General features: G+C 42.3%; 1 protein-coding gene across 1 annotated transcript in view; it reads left to right on the top strand.

Annotated features, from left to right (window-relative positions):
• Positions 1-17,446, top strand: part of tmx3b (thioredoxin related transmembrane protein 3b) — a 35,551-nt gene that overhangs the window by 652 nt on the left and 17,453 nt on the right. The window contains exons 3-12 of the mRNA XM_084340949.1: positions 1,184-1,223; positions 2,696-2,819; positions 3,554-3,599; positions 6,865-6,945; positions 7,398-7,497; positions 7,739-7,816; positions 8,137-8,203; positions 13,365-13,463; positions 16,256-16,313; positions 16,512-16,565. Coding sequence (XP_084197075.1) covers positions 1,184-1,223; positions 2,696-2,819; positions 3,554-3,599; positions 6,865-6,945; positions 7,398-7,497; positions 7,739-7,816; positions 8,137-8,203; positions 13,365-13,463; positions 16,256-16,313; positions 16,512-16,565 — 747 coding nt within the window. The remainder of the gene's footprint in view (positions 1-1,183; positions 1,224-2,695; positions 2,820-3,553; positions 3,600-6,864; positions 6,946-7,397; positions 7,498-7,738; positions 7,817-8,136; positions 8,204-13,364; positions 13,464-16,255; positions 16,314-16,511; positions 16,566-17,446) is intronic.

Here is a 17,446-nt window from a genome sequence, read left to right as displayed (position 1 = left end):
GTTGCTTGCTTCTTTGTTCCTCCCTGTTGGAGGAAAAGCGTTTAATCAGTGTATTTCAGCTGTTTTCTGTCTCTTGCACTACTGAAAATGAGTGAGGGCTGCTGGGATGTGGTGCAGACATGCATGTGCAACTAAAAACCTGTCTGTTCAGTCTGGCTTTCATATACTGTCTTATGTTTATACTTCATTTATTCTGTTTTTATCATAGCCCTATATTCTTCTTACTATATTTTATATAGATTATACTGTTCTTATTCTTTTATTTTATTTCTATCCTCATAATTATTGCTCGTTTTCATCTTTTATTCTTTATCTTGTATTATTTTAACTTAAAAATTGTATTCTCTAAACCATGTTTCTTCGTTTTTCAATCACGCGTGAAGCATTTTGACTTGTTTGAAAGCAGCGATATAAATTAAGTTTGATTGCTTCTTTGATTGTTTTCGCGGGGATCAGAAATATTAACAAAACGCAGAATAAACCATCAAGTGAAACACTAAAATATCCCTAACTCATTTGAGATTGTATGCGTTAAAGGGGCACTAACTTTAGTTTTGGAGAAGAAACTCAAACTCAGAATTTTGATATTAACAATATTAATGAGGTAATAATACAAACTCAGACATATTTGTCTTCTCCATAACTGAATAAACAAGCTGTTCTCAGAGGAAAATAACGTCCCCAGAACACTGTTTGAAGCTAGAAAGGTGGCAGGGTCCGCCACATAAAAACAAAGTAAAACAGTATTAAATTGTGTTGTCCTTTAAGCTCAGTTTGTTAATTCAGTCAAGAAAATGAAGAGAGTTTGTTTAGGTGTAAAAATAAGTAAAGTGTCGGTGATCTTTCTCTTCTTATTAAAATTTAATCTCCAAACTACGTAATGCACCTTTAAACATATGTACAATGGGCTAAAGGCCTACAGGGTTATTTAAAGCAGAAGAAGATGGCGGTAGTCTTGATGTCATCTCAGGTTTCCAGTTGCACAGGGCTTTTTAATTGGATGCCTTCGCTGGGAAGTCTGTAGAGATTGTGTCTCCTGTGTTTTTATGTGTTTGCAGCGTCCTCTAACCTGAATGTTTTTGTAATCTGCAGGCTTTTTCTGTCCACATCACATACCTTAAACAGTAGCTGCTCTTTTGTCTCATATTTTTTTTTTATTCTTCTTCATTCTTCTTTTTGACAGATTCAAAGACACCAGGGTGAACGATATCTGGCTGGTTGATGTGAGTCTAACATTAAACACACACACGCCCACTAAACCCAGTCTGGGTCCATTCAGCTGTGCTTTACTTTATATCCCGCACGCCACTGTCCGGATCATCCCTTGCGGAAGTGGCAGCGGTCGTGATGGGATGCAGGAAGGCGAGGGGGGAGGTGGCAGGGGGTGCGCAGACTGTCCTCTGTGTTTGTGATTAGTGAATGAGAAGTCATGCATGCAGGGCAAAGCCAGGGGGCTCGGAGGGGGTTTATATCAGAGTTTGTGTCTGGGTCCATATAAACAAATCAAGCTTGAGCACTCAAAGCTGATTTCACTCTCAGTTTGAGCTGCAGGAGTGCTCAGAAGTTCAGTTCAACCAGTGTAGGCACGCTGGGTGTAATATCTTGGAAAATGTGTGTTAAAGATCTAGGGTTGATTTAGCAAAGAATTTTCTATTTCTTTAGATCCCGGGGAGTCAGTTTTCACATTTAATGTGGCAGTGAAGCTGCAAAAAATCTCGTTTTCTTCTGTAAGTGTTGAAGCTTGAGAGATCTGACTCTCTACTTGATTTAATTCATTTCACTTAAGCACCAAACAACAGACAGACACAGTTAGAGACTAGCTGGTGAACATTGTGGAGCGTTCAGCAGCTAAAGAGCCAAATGTTTCCTTTAAGAGCTGATGGAAAATAAAAACAGAGCTTAACTAGGGATCATCCTCCGATGGGATCTGCCAGCCGTCACACCCAGTGTATGTGTACACTTACAAGGAATCTGACTGTGGTTTACATTGCGTTCAATGTGTTACACATAAATAGACATACAGTTAGAAATGAGGACAACAAAAAGACTGAGGAAATGAATGAAAGTTAAAGAATAGAGGATGGTGAGTAGTATAGGGCAGAATTATACAGTAGCATGTGCAAAGAATTAGGTGTATATACAGTAGGTGGCAGGGTCCGCCGCATATAAACAAAGTAAAACGGTATGAAAAAAAAAGAGTTGTTGCAGGATTATGATGCGTCTTAAATAGCCCTTCATCTGGTCCTAGTTAGCAGCAGTGTATTTAAATTAGCGCGGCTGCAGCTGTGACCATTATTCACGCTTGTTGTCGAAACATTTCAGAGATGTCACAAAAATAAAAAACATTCCAGAGGTTATACACAATATCAGACGATATTTTTAAAGTGCGAAATAGTGACGGTTCAGCCCAAACAAGTTCTTAAAACACTTCGAGGTCGCAGACGCAGAAAGGCGAGACAATAATAAATGTGCGTGTGAATGTGGCGAGCGTTGTAGAGCGGCTCGAGTCGTCTGTGGACCAGAAAAGAACTATATAAATACGAGTCCGAGATTCTGTGTGATTATAAAAGACCGAATTTGTTTTTTTACTGTATAAATAAAGTTATATTTTGTATGATCATACGTTAAAATGTTGACAGGATGTTGCACATGATCTAACGGTTATCTAATCTTATCTTCTCCTGGTTGTTTTCAGTTCTACGCACCCTGGTGCGGCTACTGTAAAAAACTTGAGCCAGTATGGCACGATGTGGGAGTGGAGCTGAAGACCTCCGGGTCGCCGGTCCGCGTGGGAAAGATGGATGCCACTGCTTACTCTGGTGAGTAGATGATGAAGCTCTTTAATGTCGTCCTCTGGAGCCCGTTTGTCTCCCAGGTGATTAGCTCATGTGCTGGAGACAAAGATTGAACCTAATTGACTGTGTTGTTCAACAACATGATGATGACTCGATGATGATGATGTAAGAAGAACCATAAATAACGTTAAGGATGAATTGAGTGTCATTTAAATACGTCTCATGTGACGTTATCATGATATCTTGATGTTATTGTAATAGTTTGTATCTTGTATAGTAAAAGACAAACTTTAAGAGTTCCTATTGTTATTTATTGTTTCCTTTCAGCTGTGCCCTGATTTGATTATAGCTGACAAGAGAGTCTAAAAACAGACTGGATGACAGGGAGATGATAGAAGTAAATGAACAATAAAAAGATGAGCGGTCATTGCTCAGTAATTTTGCCCCTCCATATAGCTTATTGTAGTCTGGAGATGTTAACTCGCCCATAATAAACGAGCCCTGTGAAAAGTTGGCGTCCCACAGCGCTGCGGGGTCCAAAAACTGAAGACACGAGCACAAAAAAACGAAAGCTCATCGTCTTGTTTGCATGTGCGCTGCAGGTGTTAGTCAGTTTAAAGTTGCATTCAGCTGCACATTTGCTCCACGAGCAGTCTGCGTATGTTGTGTTCAATGCAGCCAAAGAGTTAGCCATGGGGTAGACGGGTTTATAGGTATGCTTTCTGAGATGCTGAAGGTGTTTTCTTTCTAAATTGCAGGAATGGCGTCAGAGTTCGGTGTCCGTGGTTACCCCACAATAAAACTGTAAGTGACGCTCTTAAGTTTTATTCCACAGTTGATTCAAAACTTGTCTCGCAAATTGTTGTTATTTTCTTCACCTCTCAGTGCAGCTTTGAATTTTGCCTGGAGGAACACGTATGAGATTATGAGGGTTATTGAATTTCTTTGGACCTGCGGGGTCTGGACACAATATGAGTCAATATTTCTGCTAATACACTATTTCTGTGAAGCTTCTATTGTTCAGTATTTAGGCATTTATTCATTTTGTAGTTGTATTATAGTGTCTACTATAGTCTACTATAGTGTTAATATAAGGATCCCTTTACCACGCTCTTGAGGTTTGGCCTGTCGAGATGACTTATTCATTGGGGAACAAGGTGTTGTTGCGGCTTCCTTGAGACATAACTAAGTGTTCACACCTTTTGAGCTTAAATTATATTATGTGTAGCACTCCCTGATGCTGTTAATTATACATTAATTGGTGGATAAACCGTGTTTTACCCCTTTCTTTTCTCAGGTATGTTCAAAATCACCTAAATTCATCTTGTGATCTAATGATTAACAAAAGGTTTATTACTTTTTCCACCTGTAAACTGCTCCAGCTGAATTTTCCCATTTATCTCTTCTTTGAAGTGCAAGTGACATTTTATATGAATTAATGAATTTAGGTAGACGCCAGCTGCTCTACAGCAGGGCTCATGTTGACTTGAGAGAAATGATCGTCTTACATTGCACAGTTTCCTCCATATATTTGAAACAGAATCATTCATCTGCGTGCCGCCATAATGGGCTCCCCATTTGGTTTCATCAGGCTCATTTGGGAAACTGCCACGGGATCACGGCAGGGTTCATAACATTAAACCAAGGAAGTGATGAAACATCCATCGAGGAACATGAGATACCTCCCCCCGGAGACGAGAAGGAGCCTTGATTTAGAGCTCTGTTTCCCCCGGAGTTCATTAAACCCCGTGGGCTGATGCAACCTTCGCAATCCTTAATGCATTTCGGCTTGTTGTAGGAGCTCCAGCGGTTTTTCTTGGCTGGGATAGTCTAATACTGTGGTTTGTTTTTGCATTGGAGGTGCGATGATTTGGATTACATTGACCTTTTGTGGTGGAGGAACTTTCCATGGCATTTCATCAGAACAGCTTGTAAGAGAGACGGGTTGTCGTTGCCGTACAAAAGGCTTTATACTTACTTTTTCACATACACAGTCATAGTCCCAAAAACCCTGTAAACACACTTTAATGTGTGAAATCGATGGACTTGACCTTCAAAGTAGGGCTGCAACGTTTTTAATTTTCTCAATCTAGAAATAATTTGTTTGACTATCAATTATTTAGTCTCTTTGTTTATGCCTCTAATAAGTTTTGAGAGCCCCGGGTGATTTCTTCAGCCGTCCAAACCCAAAGATCTTCTGTTTGCATTGATACACTCAGTGGCCACTTGATTAGTTACAATGCATAAAAGCATGCAGACTTGCTCAAATATCAGAATCGGGAGGAAATGTGATCCAAGTGACTTTGACGTGGAAATGATATCTGGTACCAGACAGGGTGATTTGAATATCTAAGAAACTGCTGATCTCCAGAGGTTTTGTGAAAAACATCCAGTCGGTGGCAGTTTTTCGGGTGAAAATGCCTTTTACGTTTACGTGAGAAGTCAGGAGAGAGTTGTCGGATGGGTTTAAGCTGACAGGAAGGCGACAGTAACTCAAATCACCGAGTGTTACATCACTGCTATGAAGAAGAGCATCTCTGAATGCACAATCTTGTTGAGTCGTGAAGTGGATGGGCTGAGGCGGCCACACCGGCTTGCACTCCTGTCAGCTAACAGCAGCGGGCACAGCCCTGGAGAGTAGAAGACTGGAACAACATGTCCCGTTCAAACATCCGTTTGTCCTGCTGTTACATGCAGATGTTCGGGTTAGAATTTGAATTTTGGACTACACCACATGAAGAATGGGTCATGGTGAGAGCCAACGGTGTGCCATTTCCCACCTCTTTTAAGCCTTTCAAGCAGGGTGTCGTCGCACCCTGATTGGCTGGGAGGGAAATACCCCAAGCTGCTTCCACTCCTCAATCAAGAGTCACACGGGTGGTGTGAATCCCCCGCAATCAGTCATGAGGAAAATCAGCCCAAACAAAGAAAAACAGCAAGTCAAACAATTGGACTGCTACAAATCCATTGATCCATACAGGCCTGTTTTAACGGATCTAGCAGCGGTGGTGGCACACATTAAGTCACTTTATACCAGTCAGGCAATTAAACAGTGTTAACTTCTGTTAACAGAAGTTTAAACTTCCATTTTAAACATCAGGATCATCCCCGGTTTAAACGCCACAGCCTACCTGGGCATTGCTTTATGTGTATCCCCTTATGGACACAGACTAACTTCTTTCTGTTGGCTACCTCCAGTGGGATTAACGCTCTATGTCACAAAGCACTCGTCATCGTAAGCTCCTTCCACCAGATGCCATTACCTCGACAGTCACCAGATCTCGGTCCAATAGAGCACCTTTGCGATACGATGTAACGGGCGATTCACAGCCTGAATCTCCAGCCGACAAATCTGCAGCAACTGCTTGATGCTATCGTGTTAGCGTGGAGTCTGTAAGGAGTGTTTCCAGCTTCTAGTTGAATTCATGCCACAAGAATTCAGACTGTTCAGGCGTAGTTATGAAAGTGGTCAATGAGCGCCTTGTTCGATTAAACTTCTACTTAACTCAATTGTCAGAATGGTTGCTGAAAGGGCTGAACACTTAACCAAAATGGAAAATGTGGAATATTGCAATATCCAAATGTTTTTGGTCAAATGTGTCACAACACGGCATTATAAATGAAGCATTGTGGTGCTACAGAGATGCCTTTGCCTACAAAGGGAAACCTAAGAGAACATCATTGTTTGGTCACAGACACCAACAAACATCATTTTTGTATTTTTTTCAGTGCAAATTAAATGCAGAAATTATCGTTCTCACTAAAATCATGACACATATCACAATATCTGTCAAAATAATAATGTTCAGCTCGAGTTTCTGATTAATTTTCTGTTTATTGACTAGTCAGATATAATTTGAATCTCTTTCCCTTTTGCTCATTGAATGAGGTTTTTAAAATGAAAAGCAAAAAAATATGGCGAATGCAAAGTCAAGTCAAGTTCAATGTCACACAGTTGATTTCCATTTAATTTTATTTTCACATGAATATTTCGCTCGGTGTCTTCACTGCACAAAACATTGAATTAAAATATCTGCCTTTCACTTTCACTCCTGTCTCTCCTTCTCAGGTTGAAGGGTGATCTCGCTTACAATTACAAGGGACCGAGGACAAAAGATGACATTGTTGAGTTTGCCAACAGGGTGGCGGGGTAAGTCACAGCCTTCAATCCCCTCAAAAAGAAATAACACGCAACTGATAAATAAACAGAACTCCACTCATTTCAAAGGGAACGCATGCTGTGTTAATAAGAACCTTCAAAGCCCGGCTTATCAATGCAGGCCATATTTGTTTCATAGCTGAATGGATTCCTCCTCTGATGCTCCAGTTTAAGCCACTGTATCAACCGAGCCTGACAGATTTCTCCTCCTTGAGGGAAATCAAGCTAGATCCGTGACAGAGGGGCTGATCAAAAGCTTGGCTCTGACTTGAATCCACGGCTGCAGGTTGCTGAGTCTCCACTAGGTGGTGCCGCTAGCGCAGAAATCAAGAAACCAAAATTGTTGGGAGTCCTTACATCACATCAGTGTGGCATGTGTGTGCTGCATGAGATTGCACTCATTAAAATCAACTTATCTCTGCCGTTTTTCTTTTCTTTTTCAGGCCGGCAGTCCGGGCACTTCCCAGCAAGCAGATGTTTGAGCACATGCTGAAACGGCATGACGTGCTTTTTGTGTACGTCGGCGGGGAGTCTCCCCTCAAAGTAAGCTCCGTTTATGTCACGCAAACATGAATCAAGATAGCTGCAGCTTCCTCAGAACTACTGCAATGCTAAAAGCGTGTATGGATTGAATGATAGAACGGCAGCAGAGCAGTCCTTCTGACATCTCTCAACAGAGCAAATGTTGTATGTAATGCCTTCTATTGACTGCCCTCACAACTGTGAAACATTGGCTTATCGAAAGCTATTGTGCCCATGCTGAAAGACCCATTTGCCATTGCAGGAGAAGTACAATGACGTAGCCTCCGAGCTCATCGTCTACACTTACTTCTTCTCGGCTTCAGAGGAAGTCTTTCCAGAGGTAACTCTTTGAATGTGCATCCCTTTTGAATTACAGGAAAAAAAGCTGAAATCACATCATTATTTCATTGCACAGTAGCTTATTGATACTCTGGAGCTGTGTGCAGTTGATTTTCCATCCTCTCCAGTGAAGTAAAGTTCTTAATCACTGTCTTTTAGCAGAATCTTCCCATATAACGTGCTGTATATGCAGTATGCAAAAAGGTAGAAGTTTGCTGCAAAGCCCTGCTGCCACTCTTGTCCCACATTTTGCAGGTGCAGAGTGAAAAGTGATTTATGGAACTTTTGTCAGAATAAACTTATCTTTTGTGTTTTCCACAGTCGGTAACTTTGCCGGAGCTTCCTGCGGTTGTAGTCTTTAAGGACGGAGGTTACTTTACCTATGATGGTGAGTGCTGTGTGACCATGTCTTCCTCCACTTTCGTTCAATTAATCATAAAAAGAAAGACATAAGAAATTAATTAAGGAGCCAGCAGGGTGCCACTATGTCTTGCTCCTCGTCTTTTTCCTCTTTCCTTTCCTACACTCCTTGTTTTCTCTCGCTGCGTCCCTCTAGTTTTCCCATCCCTGCTGCTGTCCTTTCATCTTCCTCACCACACTGAGTTATGGTGTGCTTGGACCATCATAAAGCACCCGGGGCTCTGCCCACTATTGTGTGTGTGTGGTGAGACCAGTGATGTTGTGGCGGTTTGTCTTTGGGCGGACATGCATAGCAGGCCGGGGTGGATGGGCGTGAGAGACCACAGTATAAGCCAAGCCTGGAAGCGTACACACAGGCATTTAAAGCTAAGAATTGAATCACTGAAGCAGCTGTAAAAAAAATTATCATTTCTGACAGAAGGGTTCTGGAGGAGCTGGTTTTTTTTTCTTCAAAAAAAAAATGTAATTTGAAGCTTCTCACCGCAACAGCGCGAGTTCACCGCCTCCCTCCATGATTTCTTGTATTTTGCTGCCGTTGTCGGCCTCAGCCGGGAGGCGGAAGCGGAAGGGAAGAGCATCGAGGCACAGCGCCAACACAAACGGGCCCCAGTAGTGGCTGTTAGGCAAGTTTGGTGCGCGGTGTAGCACCCGGAGAACAAAATCCATCTCCGCCACCGCCCGCGACCTCACATCCATCTGCTCCACCTGACCATTACGGAAGGGGGGCTTCCTGCACCAGAATCGTAGCAGGAGAGGCTCGCCACAGTAGACGCTGATGACAAAAACTCCACACTCGGCAGAGTCCTCCAGGACCTTGATACGGAGGATGTGGTGAATGTCTATCATTGCCATGGTGACGGCGTATTAAGCTTGTCAAGGACTGGGAAGGTGAGCAGCATGGCAAATTGACATGGTTGTGTCCATCCTTGAATGCCCCTTTCAAGCTTTTCCTTACAAACTGTGGAGGGAAAAACACCCGTATTGTCTGGTACTGTTGGTGAAAACGGATGAAAAACAATCAGTGTTGCTAATTAAGAACTTACCTACAATGATGGCAGAAAAATGCACGTCTCCACTCTGGCCTGTTTTCGTTTTATACCACCCGGGGTTTTCAGCATCTGTTTTGCCTCCAGCTGTGTCCCGCTGCGTTTCTCAGAGGACTGGCCTCACTGAAAAGGCACTGGCTGGATGCCGGATTAATGGATGTGGGGATAAATAAGGCTGAGGCACCATATGTGGTTTTTTATGACACCCACTTTGCATGACGTCCTGTCAGAACCGTTTTATCGAATCTTGTTTGGTTAAACTTCTGAGACACATTTGCATCAGCAGCAAGTGACACTGTTTTATGGCGGAGTGTGACGTTTATTCAAGTGTGTGTATGAATAACGCACATTTTTTATTTTTTTATTAGCTGTACTGTTTTTATGTACCAGCTACGGAGGCCAGCAGTTCCCAGAATATACAAGCAAACTTTATCGCATCCCCCCTGGTATTTGTGTCTTGTGAAGATGCAGAATCAAAAAAACACGTATTAGAAATTCAGCCCACATACAGTCCTGACTTGTTGTGTCTTTAAAGGATACCACTGAGCAGAGCCACGCTGTCCCAGGTCGGCCTCTCACTCCGTGTAAAATTATATTTGACGTATTGTTGTCGAGCTTTGATTGGTTTGCTGCACATCACAAACGGCGGCATCCCCTTTGATGAGCGCTGTTAAAATATAGTCCAGCACAGAGGTTCATGCATATTTAATAACTGAAGTCCTCAGTTTCATACTGCTTTACCGGTCCGCACTGTTATTGCGCTTCAAGAGCTAAATGGTTTTGATCATTGCTGGTGTGCAGTGAAACCTGCTGGGCTGCACGAAGACAAAGAAATATAATTATCATGTCGGTTTGTCGTTTGCAGAGAGGAATATCAAACATGTTTTTGGAGCGTTAATTCACATTAGTTGGTGGTTTCTCTGTTTGGCCTTGCCACTCCTTGTATGGAAAGGTGCATGAACGCAGCCAGCTGTGAGGCAGCACTATTTTTCCTATGCTTATTTGGAGCGCTTGAATGACAGGCTGATTAACAGTCCATGAATGTGGCGACAAGATGAGATCACACTTACAAAAGGTGATAGGACACTGAGGACACTTTGTGAAGGCACACATGGACATTATTCACTTCATAGGTTATTTGAATTGGTAAAGACGGCGAGGTCAGCGTGGATGACTTTCTGATTAAAAGTGTAATAACTGGTGTTTCCCCAACATGTAATATCTCCACTGTGTCATTATCCAGTTACATGTTGCTGTAGCTTTAATTTCAGAGTCGTGCTAAACATTTGGATGGGATAACTCCACCACTTTGGTCCAGACTGATTCAGCATATTGCCATTAAATTTGGTTCAGACATTCATGTTCCTCAGAAGATGACTGCAACTGACATCAGTGAGTCACTGACTTTCTCCTAAATTAGTTTGATATTTTTGGTTTTGAGTGGAATATCTCAAAAACTATTGGATGGACAGCCATGAAATTCGCTACAGACATTCGTGGTCTCCAGAGGTTGAGCTTAAGTCACTTTGGTGATTCCTTGGCTTTTCATCTAGCGCCATCATCAGGTGAAAATTTGAATTTGTTCAGTACTTTGGTTTATGGTCTGCAAAACTAATGACATTCAACCTCAGCTGTATTTTGTGTCAAGTGCCAATTTGTAGATATTAGCATGCTAAAATGCTCAGCTAAGATAGCATGCATGATAACCATGCTTTATATCAGCAAGTTAACATTAGCTGTGTTTACATGGAGCTGCATCCCCACCGTCTTGATGTAAATGCATCGTGACGTACGTTGTCCCACTCACCAAAGGAGAATACTGTTGATTGTAAACACCAGACCCTATTAATCCCATTTCATGTAAACAGTTGACCTGAACTCTTCAATTGGAGTGAAGAGTATTGTCCATGTAATCATAGCTATTTTTATTTTTTAAGCATGCTGATGATGGCATTTAGCTCAAGGCGCTCAAGTACAGCCTCAAAGCGCCGCTAGAAAGCCTGAAACCAAAATATTTGATTAATTGAAATGTTGACCCTATAATGACACTAGAGGAAAAGACAGGGGCTCACCAGCATTATTACAAATCATCCTGAGGGGAAGAAGCTGAGAAATGAACCCAAAATGCCCTCATAGCTCCTACTGCTTTTAATTAGCGTTGTTTAAGTCTAACGGAGATCTTCAGCACATTGTCAAAAAATCATCCTCAGGGGAACATGAATGTGTGTCCCACATTTTGTGGCAATCCACCCAATAGTTGATGAAACATTTCCCTTAAAACCCCTTTCTTTTTTCAGCGTAGCAAGAAAGTGAGTTGTGCTTTCAATTTCTTTCACCATATGCTTTTCATCCTCCGCGAACATCTGTGTCTCACCCTGTTTTGAATTATCTTTGATGATGTTACCTACCTCCTCGCCCTCTCTTCTTTGTTCCCCTCTCTGCTTTTATTTCTACGCCATTTGCATCGTCTTGGAGGTCTTCTGTACCATTAACCTTCATCCTTGAGATGTGTCAGAGCTGCCTCCTCCCTCCGCTCACAACTCTGACACTGGATCATCCTCGCTCCACCCACTGTCTGTTTCTATTCCCCCTCCTGCCCCTCATCTTTTCTCTCTCGTCTCCCGCTGCGTGAACTCTGGGGCTGACAGGCTCCTGTAGGGCAGTATGGAGATAGCGAGCTCGGCGCCCAGGAAGAGAGAGCAGCTCTAATTTGTTTCAAGGTGAAGCGGGTTCACTCGGTGTAGAGGTTCATCAGGCTTTACGATCCCAGTATGGGGCCTTCAGCTCTCTCTCTTCTGGGAGAAGAGAGTCGGGCAGCTGCGTGCCGTCTATAAAGCCAAAACATCTGTGGAAGGAAGTCTCTGGAAGCTCTACCAGATTGACTGAGTCAGCAGCCCTCACAACAATGCCGCCGCCGTGCCTTTGCACAGTGGCGGCACTGACAAATGAAGTGCGCTGCCTTTAAGGTCGTTTTGATTCTAATACTAGTATAAGTTACGACCTTGGGGCTTAAAAAGCGTGTTCAAGTTTTCGGTTGTCATGTTCGGTCTTCCACTCCCAGCTCCTTTGGGGCCCTGCAGCTTAAGAACCATGTAAAAGCCATCAGTGTTCGTGTAATTACTGTAATAGTAGCAGAAAGGTCATGATAACTTATTAACATGTCATAATGAGGTCCCAGCTACATTTGACATCAATTATGTGCATCCTGTAGCCTCTCTCAGCCGGAGAGAACGGTGGTGTTCAAGCAGCTTCACGACACCCTGTTCATACTCTGTAGGGACAGACACGCTGCCTCCAGATGTTAGGGTAGCAACAACATGTGGTTCACATTCAGGAAGCAATCCTTTATTTTGCTCCAGCGAAGTTATTTATTTATTTGTCGCACTTTATCTTTTTTTTGTTTTGTTTTTTGCTTAATGCATCTGTTGAATTATGCATTGGCTCCAAATGTGTAAAAACCTGCCAAAACCGTGTCCTGAAAATGAATGTACGTATGTGTGGAGAATAATTTACAAACCAAATGAAAGGCATAATAGTTATGAAAATGAGGTCAGGTGAGCCGGCATCCCAGATAATAAAACCAGCATCTATTGTGAATGAAAAATTACAGCTTTTTATTATTCCTGACAAGCGGCTACTTGATAAGTAGCGTATTAATCTTTTGCAACGTGCTTAATGTGGACGATCCAGACCGAACAAAGTGTTCTTTCATTTGTGTCTTGACAACCAAACTGATACCATTGATTGTTTACTTCTGGATTGATTTCCAATCTGCTCTGTGAGTCACAATCCGTCGTGCTGTTTCACACCCAAAATAGCCTCTCGGGCTACTTAACCCTCTGTCACAACCATTTCTGATCATTGCTTAACAGACCTCTGTCCATGGATGCGCAGCTTGTGTCCCGATCTTTATTCCCCAGAGAGTGCACAGGTGGTAAACACTGTGATCTTCTTACCATCCAGGCATCAATACTCTGCTCCCCTTTTGCTTTTAATATAGACAGGCTGTGCGCTGAATGTCAATGGCCTTTTTCTTTTTTTTGTGCTTCTGCCTCTGAAGATTTCTGTCTCTCTGTGTTGCAGAGTATGAAGACGCTAGTTTGTCATCATGGGTGAATAAGGAGCGCTTCCAAGGATACCTCCAGATTGATGGCTTTACATTATATGAGCTCGGAGAAACAGGTGGCGTATGCATAACTTCTGTCATCCAGATTGTGTTCTTTACTTGCAAATTGCATTTTACTTTTATTTTTTGGGGCTGTTTTACCAGGTTTTATGTGTATTTCTCTCCAAAATGTATCTAACCATGACTTGTGCCAAATAACTATGAATCATTTGTAAAGTAGCTATATTTGATAGGTATAGTTTAATTTTAGGGCTGCAACAAAATATTATTATCATCATCAATTTTCTAAGGTCCAAGGCTTCATCTTCAGATGTCTTGTCGTAGGACTCTGACAGACCAGTCTGACGGTCGGCTGTCATGATATCAGATTTTCACTACACGATTATATATAATATAATGATATTATTGCAATATCTATAGAAATAAAAAAAAAAAAAATGCTACCAATAAAATCTATCTTTAACTTTTTGTTTTTTTGTTTCTCCTTTGGAAAATAAATTACCCTCAAAATACGAGTCTGTAACCATAACTGTTAAAAATAGTGTACGAGAACAATTACCATCATGTGTATTATTAACACAACATCAAGATTTCATTTTTTAATATCACAGTATCATGGTGAATATTGCAGTATTGCGACACCCTGAGGTGCATCCCACACTAGATGACCCATCTGTGAGGGAAGTCACTGATTGGCTGTTCATAATAGTGAATCAGGTCACGAGAAGAGCAACACAACTAGAAAGGGAAAGCCCCTCGAGTCTGCCGCTGTAGCATCCATGATTTTACCCATTTAGTGCGGTTTCTCTTCATCTTTCGCCTCGGGCTCTGTGCAGGTGACATTTCCAACTTTCTATCAGACGTGTTCTCAACAGAAGTGGCTATATTAGCAATATAACAACCACCACCTGGTAGGATTGAGTTATTTCCTCTGACGCAGGCGCAGAAAGCACAAGCTAGTTAGCCGTCGGCTGTAGTCAGTGCGGTGTCATCAAGTGCAGCTTTTGGTCGGACTTTGTTGCTGCTGGTTCTTTGATGTTCTTGAGTCTAAAACCCAAAATATATTAGTTTATTATCACATAAGACAAAGGAACGTAGCTGAGCTTCTCTTTTGAGAGGCTGGAACATTTTTAGGTAAAAAGTAACTTAAACATTTATCCTAATAGCGGCCTATTAACAAATACACTTCAAATATTTATGATTTATAAATGAGCATCATCTGTTCTCTCCTATGTACTTTTAATGATTATGGCACCAAACTTAAACTAGCTAAGTACCAGCATATGTAATGTGAAGTGCATCAGCGCCGTACACACAGCTTTGCTCAGCCTGCCCCCTTAATTCCATGTCACACTGAAATCCCTAATATTTAGCTTCCCACCGCCAAATATCCAGTCTACCACAGATTGACTTCGGGATTAAAAATCAGTCATTTTACAGCAGCTCCTGTCAACAGCTCCTTGTAAGAACATCAAGTGTTAATTGACAGAAGGATTTAGACCATACTTTATTTACATACACGTTCTCTCCCCAGGAAAGGGAGTGAGTGAAACACGCAGTGTCTGTTAAAGGCAGTAAATAGATGCTGCTGTGTGCAGAGAAAGCTGTGCTCTCTAACATTAGACACAGTATTTTACCTCTTTATGTGCAGTTTACTGAGAGCCGGCGATGCCCAACGGTTGGATTTTGCTTACATTTGTCGCTGCTTACAGTCGGTTTTTGACCCATTTACAGCACATTTGCTGCTTAGTGTTGCTAGTTCTGGACACAAAAGAGTCTTTAAAGCATCTTAATTGGATAAACCCTGTGTGACTGATTAAAGAGGACAGAGTCTGAGGATTCAGTCTGGTACAATAACTTAGCAGAGTTCAGTTTGAAGTGAATTTGCGAAAAAAACAACAAAACGGTATAAACGGCCTCGTCTCTGAAGTCTTTCTAGTTAAGTATCAGGTTTCATGGACTTTGGCTCATTGTGTGGCGGTGGAGTGATGTTTTAAAGGAGACCTATTTATTTATTTTTTCTTCTGTCCTTCAGTGTTTTATATAGGTTCCTGTGCATGTAAAAGATCTTGAAAGTTTAAAAAGTCTGCACCAACAGAAGCTCCTCTCTCCCACAGAAAACACCACTCCTGAAAGGCCTCGTCAGTAGTCCCGCCCTTTAATTCTGTTACTTTGTGACATCACACATTTGCATAATTTATGACCAACAGTTATATTCTGTGGTGTAACTGAACATTTGGAGGCTTTCCTCAGATGGGGGATAATATGTCTGCAAACCACAGTACAAAACAACCCCTTTAAAAGAAAATCACCGCACTGCGTACTTTTGTGCAAATGCTCAGTGAAAGAACATCACAATCACACCAAAATATTTAATTATTCTCTCCATGATGCCAGAACGTCAGCTGTCTTTACATAACCTCAACCTTGCCACATCACCACCATCAAGAGGCCACCAGGGGGCAGGCTGGCACTCTCATCCAAACAACAAGGGGTTTTAAACCTCCAAACCATAAAAAGTCTGAATAACAGACCTTTTTTTAAGTTGTGTAACAGTTTTTTCAAGTAGCCCTTTTAGTCATGTAGTGGGTTCGGGATTTGAATGGCACCAAAATAGCTCCTCTACCAGAAAGTGACCACTTGTTTCCTGTTAAACCAACTAGAAAAGCCTAAGCTAGTAGCTCAGTGTTTTTGAGTGATGAATGAATAAAGGGCTCCCGGTGACTCTCTCTCTGTTGAGGGGTGATTCGTCTCCTCCGGAGCCTCTTATCTGCCCGACCATTGTCTTCACACCCTCTCTTTGTGTGCGTGTGATTGTGATTTGTAATCCCTGTCCTGCCACCTCCAGGCAAATTGGTGGCGATTGCAGTCATCGATGAGAAGGACCCCACAGAGGAGAGTGGCAGGTACAAAGAACGCTGGAATTAAAAAGCATGGCTCTATATAAATTACACCCACAGTTACCACAAGAGTTGAGCCTAAGTGCACAGCTCTCAAATACAGATAAGACTGTTATTGTTTGGATGTTCCCACAAATTGCAGGCAGCAGCTTGAAAAAAGGTTCGACTTATATGGTATTTCACTCTCTTCTCATTTGCTTTTAGATTAAAGACCTTGATTCAGAGGGTGGCGAAGGAATACAGAGAACTTTTTAACAGGTAAGGCACGGATACGCGACGAGGCGAACGATGAACATCCAATTTATACATTTATTCTGGGATGGCGCTTTCACCGGGGAGCGCCGCCTGTCTATTCGCGAGCAAGTTGTATGCCTTTGTCAGGGCACGTCTGTTTTCGTCGAGGTTCAGTAGAAAGGTAATTATGCAAAATGTCAGCTTCCAAATATAGGTGTTCTTTTCAGCTGTCAGTCAAAAACTCAGCTCGGTTCGTATTAATGCATAATGTTCTGTTTTCTCCGACAACAACCGGCGGAGATGGGATGTTTATGTTGCGCACCGCCTTGCTCGACCTGCTCCGGCGCCGGAGAGGAACCAATTAAACAAGGACGCTGAATACAAAAAGGAAATGCACTCACAGTCTATAAGTGTTCAGTGTTGTTTCTGCTGTAACCGCACAGTAAAGGGGTTGGTGGAGGAAAACAGAGATGATGCAAGAACACGAGACGCCCAACAAAAACCCACTCACGTGAAGCTGCAAACATGCGCTCAGCTGAAGTGGCTCGAATTCAAATCAGCCATAAGGTCGCTCGTTCTGTAGCCGACCCTCATCTCTGATAACTCCCAGCAGGGCGGCGGGGCGACGAGAGGATTTCCTCAAAAGGATTAATCAGAAAAGAAAAATCATTACGTTGTGCTTAAGTTGCTCACTCTCCCTCATCATTGACAACTTTGCTTCATCACATAGATCTCTGCCTTTGAATGAAGAGGTGTATCTCAAACCGCCGTGATCAAAGTGTTTCCCGCACACCACGCGTTCCCATTAGGGCTGATTGAATTACACAGATCCCTATCATCAATTAGACTGCGATCCGCCGCAGTACCCACTGCTGCGTTCTCTCTGAAGACTGTTGAGTTTGAGA

The sequence above is a fragment of the Pagrus pagrus genome (genome assembly GCF_965226575.1).
Source record: "Pagrus pagrus genome assembly, chromosome: 20".
Taxonomy (NCBI): Eukaryota; Metazoa; Chordata; class Actinopteri; order Spariformes; family Sparidae; genus Pagrus; species Pagrus pagrus.
This window is presented reverse-complemented; position numbering and strand designations above follow the sequence as displayed.